Source organism: Alligator sinensis, unplaced genomic scaffold (assembly GCF_000455745.1).
Source record: "Alligator sinensis unplaced genomic scaffold, ASM45574v1 scaffold527_1, whole genome shotgun sequence".
Taxonomy (NCBI): domain Eukaryota; kingdom Metazoa; phylum Chordata; order Crocodylia; family Alligatoridae; genus Alligator; species Alligator sinensis.
Genome location: NW_005841958.1, coordinates 2,815,955 through 2,829,248, shown reverse-complemented (window position 1 = coordinate 2,829,248; position 13,294 = coordinate 2,815,955). Strand labels below are relative to the sequence as shown.

The 13,294-nt window shown below is 38.1% G+C and overlaps 2 protein-coding genes across 2 annotated transcripts in view; one reads left to right on the top strand and one right to left on the bottom strand.

Annotated features, from left to right (window-relative positions):
- The window catches only part of SLC18A2 (solute carrier family 18 member A2), a 41,293-nt gene extending 36,611 nt beyond the window's left edge, over positions 1–4,682 (top strand). Inside the window, exon 15 of the mRNA XM_006020568.3 lies at positions 1,623–4,682. Coding sequence (XP_006020630.2) covers positions 1,623–1,733 — 111 coding nt within the window. The 3' untranslated portion in view covers positions 1,734–4,682. The remainder of the gene's footprint in view (positions 1–1,622) is intronic.
- Positions 4,683–4,810: 128 nt separating this feature from the next.
- Positions 4,811–13,294, bottom strand: part of PDZD8 (PDZ domain containing 8) — an 86,189-nt gene continuing 77,705 nt past the window's right edge. Inside the window, exons 5-6 of the mRNA XM_025200195.1 lie at positions 12,375–12,537; positions 4,811–9,260 (exon numbers count right to left, since the gene is read on the bottom strand). Of these exons, the coding sequence (XP_025055980.1) occupies positions 7,075–9,260; positions 12,375–12,537 (2,349 nt within the window). The 3' untranslated portion in view covers positions 4,811–7,074. The remainder of the gene's footprint in view (positions 9,261–12,374; positions 12,538–13,294) is intronic.

Here is a 13,294-nt window from a genome sequence, read left to right as displayed (position 1 = left end):
AGCAACTTGTCACTGAACTAGCATTGTTCAGCTTTCAGTTTGGAGGGAGAGTTCCTACTGTCCTCTATTAATATTACATGATTAATTGAAAGCTAAACCCCATCAGGCATTCCATAGACTAGGATGTATATAGTTCATAGACTGTGCTCCGAGTCTTGCGGAAAAACTTTGCTGAGACATTAAGAAAGACAGAAGGCTAAAAAGTCAATGTTATGCTCTTGGCAGGTCCTTTGCTGCAGTAAACGAATTTTATAGGGCAATTAGAATTTGGTGGCCAGCGATTTCAATGCAATCAGATTAAGATCACATCACGGATCTTGGAGTCATAGCTGACTCCAAAATGAACATGAGCTGGTAGTGTAACAAAGCCAATCGCACCTTGTCATGCATTAGCAGATGCATGACCAACACACCGAGGGAGGCATTGGTCAGGCCGCAGTTGGAGTACTGTGTCCAGTTCTGGGCACCACATTTCAAGAGGGATGTGGAGAATCTGGACAGGGTTCAGAGGAGGGCCACTCATGTGATTAGTGGCCTCCGTGAAAGACCCTACGAGGGGAGGCTGAGGGATCTGGATCTCTTCAGCCTTCACAAGAGCCGTCTGAGGGGAGACTGAATAGCTGCCTATAAGTTTATCAAGGGAGGACAACAGAGAATTGGAGATGCGCTATTTACCAGGGCATCCCTAGGAGTAACTAGGAATAACGGGTACAAACTAGTAGAGAGTAGTTTCAGGTTAGACATTAGGAAGACATTTTTCACAGTAAGGGTGGCCAGAATCTGGAACGGGCTGCCAAGAGAGGTGGTACTGTCACCTAACTTGGAGATCTTCAAGAGGAGGCTAGATAGGCACCTGGCTAGGGTCAGCTGACCTCAGCCCTCTTTCCTGCCTGGGGCAGGGGGTTGGATGCACTGATCCTTCGTGGTCCCTTCTGACTCTACAGTCTATGAATCTATATAGGGTGCAGTTCACACTTGGACCATTTTCTGTCTTGGATTAGGCACACAAGTCATGTGGAGCTCAAAGGATTTTACTGGCATGTTCCTGGGCTTAATCTGGACTTTCAGTTTCAGTAGGAGCAGAGTCTGTCTTGCTGTAAAACACTATAAAAGCTGTTACTTGCTTAATGTGGAGCCTGAAACCAGGGAAAAAAATTAAATGTACGTTCGAAGCAACTAATAAAATGTTGAATAGCAATAGCGCAGACTAGTCCTATGGCTTTGCAAAGGCAGCAAAAGTGGTAAGGAAATCAAGCAACAGACAGAGCCTTTGCTCAAGGCAGCAGTTTTCTGCTTTCTTGCAATTCACATAACTAACAGTGATCTGAACTAGAACCAATTCATTATCCGTAATGCATAAGAAAGATAATACAAGCACCCCAACTTAGCTACGTGGTGAAAACCAGCTTCAACTGAAGTCACTATGGGGGGTGGGGGGTAAAGATTCTTTTTACATGGCCAGCGTAGATAGGTCTGTCCTATTTTTACTGAAATTAGGGATGCTTTCCTGAAAGAAATGGAAGCATCTAAATCTGTGACTGCAGTTGTGTAGTTATCTGCAAACCCCTCCCCACCCCAGCATACAGCACAACCGCTTATATCTATGCTCTGTTTTCTTTTAGGCAATACTCATGGATCACAATTGTCCCATTAAAACAAAAATGTATACTCAGAACAACATCCAGTCCTATCCCATAGGCGGCGACGATGAAGAGTCTGAAAGTGATGAATGATACCAAGAGCCATACCCAGTATTTTGGTGTTCAAAAAGCAGTGTTTCATGTGAAACATTTCATCCAGAAATATGTTTTAGTTTTACTGTACTTTTAATGGTGAAATAGTCAAGAAACCAAAGGTATATTATTAATTTCTGATGGCTATAAAGCAGACTGCTAACTGCCTTATGAAGAGGGAAAATACAAAGCTTTTATAGGGGTTTGTATAAACAGTGTTAAACTTCATGTATTTAATTTTATTAAATATTATACAGTATATTTTTGATTAAATGTGTAGTATAAATCTATATATAGTTTTTTTAAAGTTCACTTGTGGACACTTTCACACAAAACTCCATATTATGCTTAGAGTCATTGGTGGGGCAAAGTCAAGTCAGTAAAACTCAATTTATTCCGCAGATTGAAAAAAAAAAAAAAAAAAAAAAGTTTGAGGATGACACAGCTATCCCTTCTTGATCCTTTTTTAGGGTTAGTGCGCTCCTTCAGGCACACGCAGACTAGGATGATGAGACAATGTTGTGTAGGTTGGGGTCATGCAGGGCCAGCTTTTTATTTCTTTTTGACAGAACGCCTCTGCTGACTCCAGAGGTGAGCTCTGCTTACAAAACTGGTGGCACAGTGAGAGCACTGGGTAGGGAGGGAAGAAATACCCCACTTTTTTCCAAACACTTGTGTTCATACAGGTCAGTACATTTCTTTTACTACTTTGATTTTTAATACAGCTTGAACCCACGAGCCAGTTACATGAATATACATATTTAATTTTAGGAGTAGAAGAAGAAGAATGGAGCTAGTGTATATTAAAGAAGGTTGGTGTATAAGATTTACCCTTTTTATATTCAGATTTTTTATTTTGTCATATATCTGAAACTTTATTTTAGATACTTACACATTCATTTAAGGTGTTTAATAAATAGTTGATATTGCAGAATCACAGTATTCATTCACAATGAGTCCTACAAGTAAGATGATAAACATCCACAGTTGCTTTGAGCAGATTCGATTTTCAGGCTGATAGTTGGCTAGATACCTAGACATGTTTATGTTTCGTCTGTTTGAAAATTAAGTCAAAATATAAATTACACTTAATAATGGAAAAGGAACAGACAACTTGTTGCCAATACCTCAAATTATCATTTGATGAAGCTAAGTCTAATGAAAGAAAAGTACTGCAGTAAACAATCAATCTATACATCTGCACTGAGGAAAAGAAACTTCGGAAGTAAACGCTCAACAAAAAACAACATGCACTTTTATCCAGTGTTGTGTGCATTTTGGTTTTATTTGTAACTGAATCTTAATGTGCCTTCATGTAACAGCAGATGTTTTACGGAGTATAGCATAGATATTCTGTGTTTACATATAGTTTTGTAAAGTGTATATAGTATGCTCAGAAAGTATTGAAATGCTGTGGATCAAACTTCAAGTATCTCTTTGTTGATAGTTATGCATTCAGATGCCAGAAAAATAAATAAAATACAACCTAAAATACATCATGATTTATTGTAATAAAATGTGATAAAAGGTTACCCTCTTTTGTACCATATGGAAAGAAGGTATGATGGACTTCACCTATCCACAGGAAAGCAACACTTAATTCATGTAGTGGATCTGTGCTTTCCACTAGTGGGATTAAACACTTTACCTCAAGGAGACAGGCTGTCTGTACATAACCTGCTAATATAAAACAAGATATCCCAAATTATCTGTTGCTGAGTGATTACTGATCCAAACTTTTGTCAACTATTTAAATAAATAATGCAGACAGATGTAGTGCGACACATAGACTATTCTCTTCTGAATGGACGTGTGTAAATAAATGGGAATTGAGAAAATATCAGTGGAAGGAGGGGAAAACAGACCCCTGAAATGGTATGAAGGACTTCAGCAGTAGATATATAGTGCTTTTGAAGACTGACTTCATATTAGTAATATCTTTTTCTTCTAATCTCATTTTAATGGATGCATCTAAAGAATCTTTTTCATCCCTTGGAAGCTTATGTGCTACAACATGATCATTTAAATTTCAATTAACAGACAATATTGACAATTGAGTGAAGTGTTATTTGCTTACTCAATAACTGCATTAACCAATTTACTGCTTAAAAGTTCATAAGGTTTAGATAACATTTACCTCTGTAAAATGAAACACAGTAACTTGCAGCAAAGAAGAAAAGGCGGAAGGTCTTGCTCACTGATTGTTTTTACATTTTTCTTGGGGAAGAAAAAAAAAATATATATAAATTAAGTTGGCACTGCTACAAAAAAAAAATATCAAAGTAACTGGGCTGTGTGGGACTCCTATGGAGAGACACGGGACCCATCTACATGAAATGCTGACTGCGCAGTGGTGTGTCACAGCACTAACAGTGCTAATACATTACTATACATTATTATTCAGCTACTGTGAAGTCGCATCACTTAAAAGGCGTTTGCCAGCACTACTGTGCAGTAACCCCAGTTACTGCACATTTATTTAGTACTTGATTATACAAGTACTGAATAAATGCACAGTAACCACTGCGCAATAGCTTCTCGTGTAGACGCGCACACAGGGGTCAGACTCCTCCTTTAAAAGCCAAGGGCAAGACACAGAAACACGCGGGTCCTTACTGTGACTGACCTCAGGTACTACTTCATCACGGAGTTTTTGGACGGTGCACCCAAATAGCACAGAGCCAACTGGCTGTGCTATATCACCCTGCCCATCCACGGGGATGTGTGCTGAAAACTGGCACAGGCAGAACCATCTGTACCACTGCCTCTCTCTCCTTCCAATGTGCAATAAAACACCGGCTGTAGTGGTGTGTTTTTGCAGTTGTGCTACATCGGGCATATTTGTGTATTTCTCCCTAAAAGTATAGTGCTTTAAGTTATCATACCTTAGATGATAAACTATTGTAATGCAAATATATTAAATATAACATAGTGCAAAGAAGTTGGTAATGTAGCAAAACTATTTTATTAAAGCTTGTTCTTATGATAAAGTCATAGCCAACAAAATCATATCAGGCAGCATTTCCATAAATGTGTGTAGCTACCACCTATCTAGATAGCACTAAGTCAAGATTCTGTTTTCTATGGTATTCTTTATTTTCAGCTATTTACAGTCAAGCATGGAAGCAAAGAGTACATCAGGAATGTAGTATTACAACTTTTCCCTCAAGAGCCAGCGCTTGCTGTAGTTAATGCCAGATAAGAGTTTTATGTTCTCCTTCTCATCACTAAAATACAACTATTTCACCCCCACCCCATTCAACATATTTAAAAATATTGCACTACATTTAATTTATATCTTACAATCATCATTAGCAATGCTATATGAAGAAAATTCTATCCAGCTTCTCATATCCATTATATTATACATTTATGTAATTTAAAATCCTGAATGTGTTGTTGTGAAATCAAAATTTGCATTTTTTTCCCCTGCAGCTCCTTCACATCTGGCAGTATATAAATGAAGTACTTGGATACACTTGAAAACTCCTATACTAATCAATAATGAGCAAACACTGATGGAGATTTAATCCAGATCACCACCAATGAATGGTAAGATACCCAGAAAATAACAATGAAAAAGACATACTATGCATTTCAAATCAAGTATGGGTTAAATGACTTTTAATCAGTAAAGGGGGATTTTTTTTAAAAATTATTATTTGCTGAAGCAGAATTTCAAGAAGTGTTATACATGCGTATTTATAGGATGGATAATGTTTTCACGTGTCGGCTGAATAATTATCAACTGCTGAAAATACTTCACAAAAATGTGCAACTAGTTGCAAGACTGAAAGTAACAGCTTTACTTAAAGGTAGAAGAAGTATTTTTTACTGCTGGATCTACTGTTTATTATTTTTGCCTCCCTATTCTGTAGTGGACAAATTTAACAGTGTAGTATGTTAGTGGCAGCCCACCAAAATTTTTTTAAATTAGTGGTCTAACTGAATAGTTTCGCCTCTGATTGCACAATCAGTGATATCATAGTACAGTACTTAAACATAAAAAATTACGGTATTTCTGTATTAAGATGAAACTTGAAGAAATTCATAATAAATAGGAATAATGTATTTAGTTAGACAATGCTTAGATCCAAAATTTACATATAGCACATGATCAGACTGGTTGCTAAAATTCCTCCTCATCTCATCTGAACATATTTGTTTGAATCCAGTGGGAGAGATGTATGCAGTTTAAGATTTTTTTTTTTTTAAAAGCTGGGCTTTTCGCTCTTAGCATTTCTTCTGGTTGAGTGGCTGAATGCAGTTCTTCAACATCTGATGATCCCAGAAGTGTTGACATACACAGCATTTATTGATTCTGTTCAACTCCCATATTTATTCTGCACTAATGATGTGTGGCAAAATATTAAACGCTCTTGAAATAGTAATGTTGCTGCATGCCTTTCATAGAGAGTGATAAGGATAACACCCCCCGCCCAGCTTCTGAGAACTTCAGTTTTCCTTTTGCAGGTTAAATATTACATTTCACAGCAGGATTTATGTATTATAAGGCTGCTGCCAGCTATTTATCGCAATTAAAACAAACAAACTTGCTACGTTTTCTGGCATATTCCCCATAAAATTACTACGCAGCATCAGTCCATATTGAATACATGAAACAATGTTTAATATCCCAAAGGTCTAAAGAGGGATGCTTTTTAGCATAACAAGACCATATTTCAGACTAATCGTGACTTTTTCAAGTTAGGGTGTTTAACAAAGTATGGAAAGCGAGTAACGTGATATGTAATGGTACTTTTAACTAAATATTAATAATAGACAAAAAGCCACCGTGTTTGGCAAAAAAATACACAACTATTTAGAAGACACATTAATGCACCATGATCAAAATTTCAAAACCCGGTCCCTTAATGACTGCTGTGTTGTCACCAGGTTAGGCATGCAGCAAGCTTGTAACTTTTTCATCACATGATGGAAATGAAACGTTTTGAAATCCTGGCGGTTTCCTGTTCAAAACACTAGTTCAAAGAAAAACAAACAAACAAACTGAAGGGTCAATAATGCTCTAAAGACACCACACATACATTAACGTGAAATGGTAAGGTTACATAATTAGAAAAAGTTAAAAATAAATTATTAAAAATAAACTCCCAGTATAAACCCAAAAATGTACTTCTAACACAATTTGAACCAGCCAGTTTAACAATATGGTGGTACCGTAGCTGGAAAAGAACCTCTACTAACCATACTCTTGCACAGGCAAGTAACGGTGGAGAAGCTGGCTGTATACCTTGTACCAGTGTTTAATTAAGCTCTGATGTGTTTTTTGATTAAGTGCAAAATATTCTTTTCAGTCCATCCTTCTGAAGGCTAAACATCAGTCTGCTGATTGAGGTGGGTCATGTGGTTCTTCTGATATGCTGCTGTTTAATGTTGGAGCCTCTGTCAGATTGACATCTTCGTGATCCATTTCTTCTGCAGTGCTGGCTTCCTCTGCGTTTTTAGTCATTTTTTTGGACTGCTGGTCTAAAGATATATTTTCTAAAGATTCTATATCCTCAATACCTGCTCGGTAGTGGATCATGAGCAGTGTAAGCGCCTGCAGTCTTTCAGCTGATTTAATCAATGCAGCAGAAATTAATGCTTTTTTCCTTGCATCGGTTGTTTCTTTTTCTTCTTTAAGCAGTGAATTGTTATTTTCTAGTTCTTGATCTATTTCATTCTGTAGCTTATCAAACATGAACTCCAGTTTCTGGAATCTTTCCTCCGTAGGCAAACTTCTATAGAGGTCACGGCCAATTTCTTTAACGGCAATAAAGACACTGTCATCTAGTCCTCCCTCCTTTCTTGCTAATTTAGTTGCACGTTTTGAAGGACTATTTGAACCACTGATTTCAGTGTCACTGCTTTCATTATCCGAAGTGTTTGGTGTGTGCTTTGGAGAAGGTTCTACGGCATCTGTTCCTGGTTCAGCGAGGCGAGTTTTAGGGACTTGACGAAGATTTAAAAACCGAGTGCTTGTGTTGATAATATGTCTTGTTAAACCTGTTGTTTTGTTAACAGACTTGGTTTCTGAATCAATGCGAGAGGATGCAGGAGCCTGATTTTCCTGGATTTCCATTTTAAAGCCTCCCATGGTTCGATCGAGTTTCCTTTCAGCTGCTACACAAAATGGAGTTTCAGTCAGACATTTTTCTTGACATTTTTTATGGCAAACATAAGCACAGAGCATGCATTGAGAAGCGGCTTTAGTCCAAACTTTCTTTTTGCAGTAATCACACCACGTTGGATTCTGAAACTGAGTATCTTGAAAGTTATGCTTGTTTTCGGTAAACACCATTTGTCCCAGATACATATGCTCTTTTGGAAGCGCATGAATTTCTTCTTCCGAGTTAGACTCCCGTTCTTGTTCCAGCAGAAAGCTTGAATCTTCAGCTTCACCGTCTTTTAAATATTTGAAGTGCAAGGTTACATCTCCATAGCAAAACTTTTCATTGAATCCCTTATGCACTGTCAAATTGCGCAAAGCAGTTCTAGTGACGGCAGCTTTAGGTGCAGGGGCGTCTAATCTAAACGTTCTGATGTATTCCATGGATGATGTAGCTATACAATCTAAAGCAATTTCTTCAAGTTTTATACTTACGTGTCCTAAGCAGATAAGCCCACCCATTTTGAAAGGGTCTCTGCACCAAAGTGCAACATTAAGGTACTTATGGTAGGCTTCCACTTCATATATACAGGAGGATGCTCTTGTCCTTGCCCATCTACCTTGTCGGTTGCGATATGGAATTTCTGGTGATTCCCATATTTGATCGCCTCCACTATCCTTAGAGCCACGTGCATTTTCTAAAATTGGATCTTTTAATATTTCTTGTTTTGGTACAGCTGTTACTTTTGATAGCGCTGGGTCTTCTACCTGATCACTATTTTTTGTTATCTTCTCTGAACACTTATCTCCATTATTTGCAGGTGGAGGAGGCCTTTCTGGTTTTTCAGAAGATATGTCACCAGTTTCTATTTGAGTTTCACTAGAAGACAAAGTAAGTTTAATCTGTGGTCTCGGTGGGACAGGAGGTTTAGCACCGGATCCCTGTGGCGGTCTGACTGATTGCTGTGTTGGGTCTTGGCTCTCAGAACTTTTGGGTGCTAATGGTTTGGCTCCATCTTTTGGTTGAGTTTTTAAATTTGTTTGATAATTTCCTAAGTGTAACTTGCGATTTAGAATTGGAGATATAGTTCCAAGTGGTTTAGCAGCAAATGTTACTACTGATCGTTTAGGACTCTGAGTTGTTAGAATCTCTTCATTCAGCTCAGGTGATTTTATCTCACAAGCTAGGTCTTCAAATTCAGAATCCAAGTCTTTGCTGTCAGCATCTGTTGAAACACTAACTTGGTCCTCTTCTTGGTGTGTCGAAAAAGTAGATTCCTCTAACTGTGCAAAACCATCTTGCAGCGCTGCACCATGCTGATTATAACCCACAGGCCTCTCATAAAAAACTAAAACTCTATCGCCAGCCTGCTTGATAAGCTTTAACACTTGAACAGTTGAAGTGATTTTAACACCTAGGTAAAAAGTAAAAACAAAAATTAGCAAACTCAAAAAGAAAAAAAAAATCCCTTATATAAATGACCAAAAAGCAGTACGTGAATAATTCAATTCTGCAATATTTAGTAACTGTATCACTGAAAGCAGCTATAAGGTGTTCTAGATCAGGGGTTGGCAATGTCTTCTGTCAGGGCGTTTGCATGACCCACCTCTAGTTGCAAGTCAGCAGAAAGATTTTTAAGACCAGAAGTTCTTGTCATTAGTTCCTAACTGTACAGCCTTGCATGCTGGACAACTTCATAGTAATCTTATGTAGTGATTAGATTATGGATTGTATAGGATAGTTTGGATAGGGATGATCCTGCCTCAGGCAGAGGGCTGGACTAGATGACCCCTGGAGGTCCCTTCCAGCCCTACTTTTCTATGATTTCATCCCACTTCCGTTACTTCAGACCTCAAAGTCATTCTTGCCCGGGTGTCTCTATCACAGTGCTTCTACATTTATGAGTCAAGGTCATTAATGAAAATATTAAGCTAAGTTCTAAAACCAGTCCTTGAGAAACTCCACTATTAACCTCTCTCCTACTTGAAATTTCCCCTTTCAGTACTACCTGTTGCCATTTCCCCTTTAGTTAGTTCCTTACCCACCTTACAGTACTGCACACCACTGTTTTCTCCATCTTAACTAGTTAACTCTTATTTTGCACTATATCAGATGTTTACTGACATCTAGCTATATGAGATTTCCTTTCTGGAAAAAAACAGTTGTTTTACGAAAGGAAAAAAAAAAAAAAAAAATCAGGTTATTCTGTTGCAATCTACCTTTGGCAAACCTGTGTTGCATTTTATCCTATTTACCCCCATGCTTCTATGTTATCCATTCCGTCAAAATTTGTACCACAATATTATGCCAGGTTTTAGAAAAATAAGTCTGTAATTGCCTGGCTTACTTTTTAAGATGTAGGTAACTACTTTTGCTATTCTCTAACCATATGGCTTATTTTCAACAGACTATGATTTCATATGCCATTTCATAATCCTGGGATGAGACTGCCTCGTTTCCACTCTCATTTTGAGTGCATCGGTCTCTTAGTTTTGCTTCCATGTCAATTATGGTATTTGCATTTCCATACTGTCATTCCAGTTAGCTGCCCTGCTACTGCCTCAACATGCTGCATCATCATTCTTACTGAAAGCTGTGGCCAAGCATTTATTTGTTGTTTGGGCTGTAGCTAGGTCATCCCTAATCCTTACAAAATAACAACCCCAATTCTTCTTTCAATGTTCTCTGTATTTGTACTTCTTATCAAGCCTTTTCTTTCTAGTTTAATATCCGTTGTAAGATCTAACTCACCTTGACTTTTGCTACTTCTTTATCCCTATACTTTTTGATCCTTGCATTGATATATAAACACTTCCGGCTCCTTACTGAACATATTTTGCTGACTAGCTGGGTTAAACACTAACTTTCACTGACAGTACTTCATACCCGTCCACTGTTTTCATCCATATTAATACTTTCTCTTTGTTGCCCATTTTCCTACCCACTGATATTCTTTTATCCATTGCTGTATCGTGGAACTCCAGCTTAAGTTTTAAAAAACAGATTTCCAGGATCGACATATGAACGTGCTTTACAAACAGAGTACTCTGGACAAAAAACCCATAAATCTATCTAGACAGAGGTGTCAAGGTGTACCCACAGAGAAGCTGAATTAATTTTTAATTATGGAATATGAGCCAAAGTGCCTCAATCCACATCAGGATTCCTAATGAGTCTGGGAATTTTACACAAAAATCAAGAGTGAATTATAGTTTCTATGCAGCAACTAAGATTTTATAGACATCACTGGCCTAAATGTTCAGAATTTTCAGAGGCATAATGTTAAACGCTTACACGTTATTTTAATTCCTAAACTGGAAAAGAAAAGGTCTAACAGGTTAGTACTTTAGAGCTAAAACTTAAATGTTTGTCAGGATGGAAAAAGGCACTTGAGAGGGCATAACAGCAGTCTTCAAATACCTGAAAGGCTGCCATGAAAGGGGGGAAAACAGCTTTCCTCTCTTGCTGCAGCATATGACATGGAACAATGGCTTGAAGTTGTAGCAAAGTAGGTTTCGATTGGATATCAGGAAAAACTTCTTCACTGTTAGAAGCGGGAGGCAGTAGGACAGACTGCCTAGAAAAGGTGTGGACTCTCCATCACTGGAGGTGTTCAAGAAGAGGTTGGATAGGTACTGGTCAGGGAATGATTTAGGCGTAGCTATGCCTATGTTCAACCATGGGTATATTTCCCATGCTTCTGGGCTTTGCTGGTTGCCACATGCAGCTGGGAGGGTATTTTTTCCTCTCCTACTGATACATTTTCCTCAGAAACAAGGCTGGGGATTTTGACTGGGGTCCACCAATGCTCCTCCTGAGATTTAAACTCAGAGGTTCCTGGCTAGAGCATCTTGCCCCTTTGCACAAGGTCAGACTGATAGCCATATTTGGGGTAAGGAAATAAATTTTACCCCATGGCCAAATTAATATGGGCCTTGGGGAGTTTCATCTTCCTGTAACAGGAGACATGGCCCCACACCTGGGATTTCTCAAGTGTATTTTAATAACCTTTGCAGCAGCAGCATATTGGCCACCATGTTCCCCCTGCTTTCTCTGTGTCAAATTGGGGTGTTAGGTCTTGTGCTGTGTGTGTCTGGGTTGAATAAATAAGATGGTTTGGATAGGGATGATTCTGCCTCTGGCCAGGGGCTGGATCAGACAACCGTCCAACCTTACTGCTCTTACTCTAAATATTATTTTCCTTGAAAGCTAAGCAGCTTTAAATCATCAGAAGAAAACGAACAGGGACCCCCCCTGCCATTTCTCGACTGTTAGAGTATGACGCTTGAAGTGTTTCTTCAACTTTTTTTTTTTTATATAAAAAACAAAAAAATAGATATTAATATGCAAAAAATGGGTCTTAAATTATATTCCTTAAGGGGACATAAGTACAGAAATGCTAGTGTATCAATAGGGGTCAGATTGATTTTGCTCTCTGTTGTGACAGTCTAGATGAACAGAACTGTATATTGCCATTCAATAAAGACAGATGCCCGTGTTGTTTTAAATAAAAGATTTGATTACTTACCTCCAATAGCTATAAGTCTATCACCCCGTTGGAGATCAGCAGCTGCTGCAGGCGAGTTTGGTGTAACCGTTTCAACAACAACATGTCCTCCAATTTCTTCTTTAGGCTGCACTAAGCGCAGAGTGAGTCCAACACTTTGTAAGTTCCCTTTAATTAGTTCCGCCTGGAAAAAAAAAGTATGGTACAGTTTATTAAATATAGTAACTTCCTGACATTATGGTTTCAGCAGTTAGTGATGATCACATATTAATAAAATAAAATTTATAAAAACAGGCACCATGAAATGAAGCATATAACTGGATTAATGCTCTGACTGTGCGGGCATCCATTGATTTCAAAATCTTTGGACCACACCATCTGACAAACCAGTTATTCAATGGGTAAAAGGAACTCACAACTCATAAGAGCTCACAAACTCTGAAGACTGTACCACGACTGCATTAAAAGGAGGTATAAGATTCCCATAACTTTAAAATATTGATGCAATCCCAGTCCTGAGCTATAGACACACTGAACCAATGCAAGTCTGAAGGAACAGGGTGCCAGTGGGGTCACTTTAACAACACCCTAATATTGAAACTTTGTAGACTTGTCTTCCTTATTGGGAAAAGTTCTGGAAAGGAATATTGAATCAATCTCTTCCGCTTTGGGCATAACACATAATAGTAATTATAAAAGCTGTTACCATCAGCAGCCAAACATGGAACTCGTCTGGAGTTAGATAAGGTAGAACAAATGTATTATGTAGATAAGAAAAATATATTTGGAGTGATTCTGTGTGGCATCTGTTTTACAAGTTTACTAAGGCATTCAATTTAAACTGAAAGCCCATAAGACTCTTAAGCCTACTCCTGGCCTGCAAAGAAAAATAAAGCCATACTTTTCACAGATAATTTTTCTTAAACAATCTTCAAATAGTT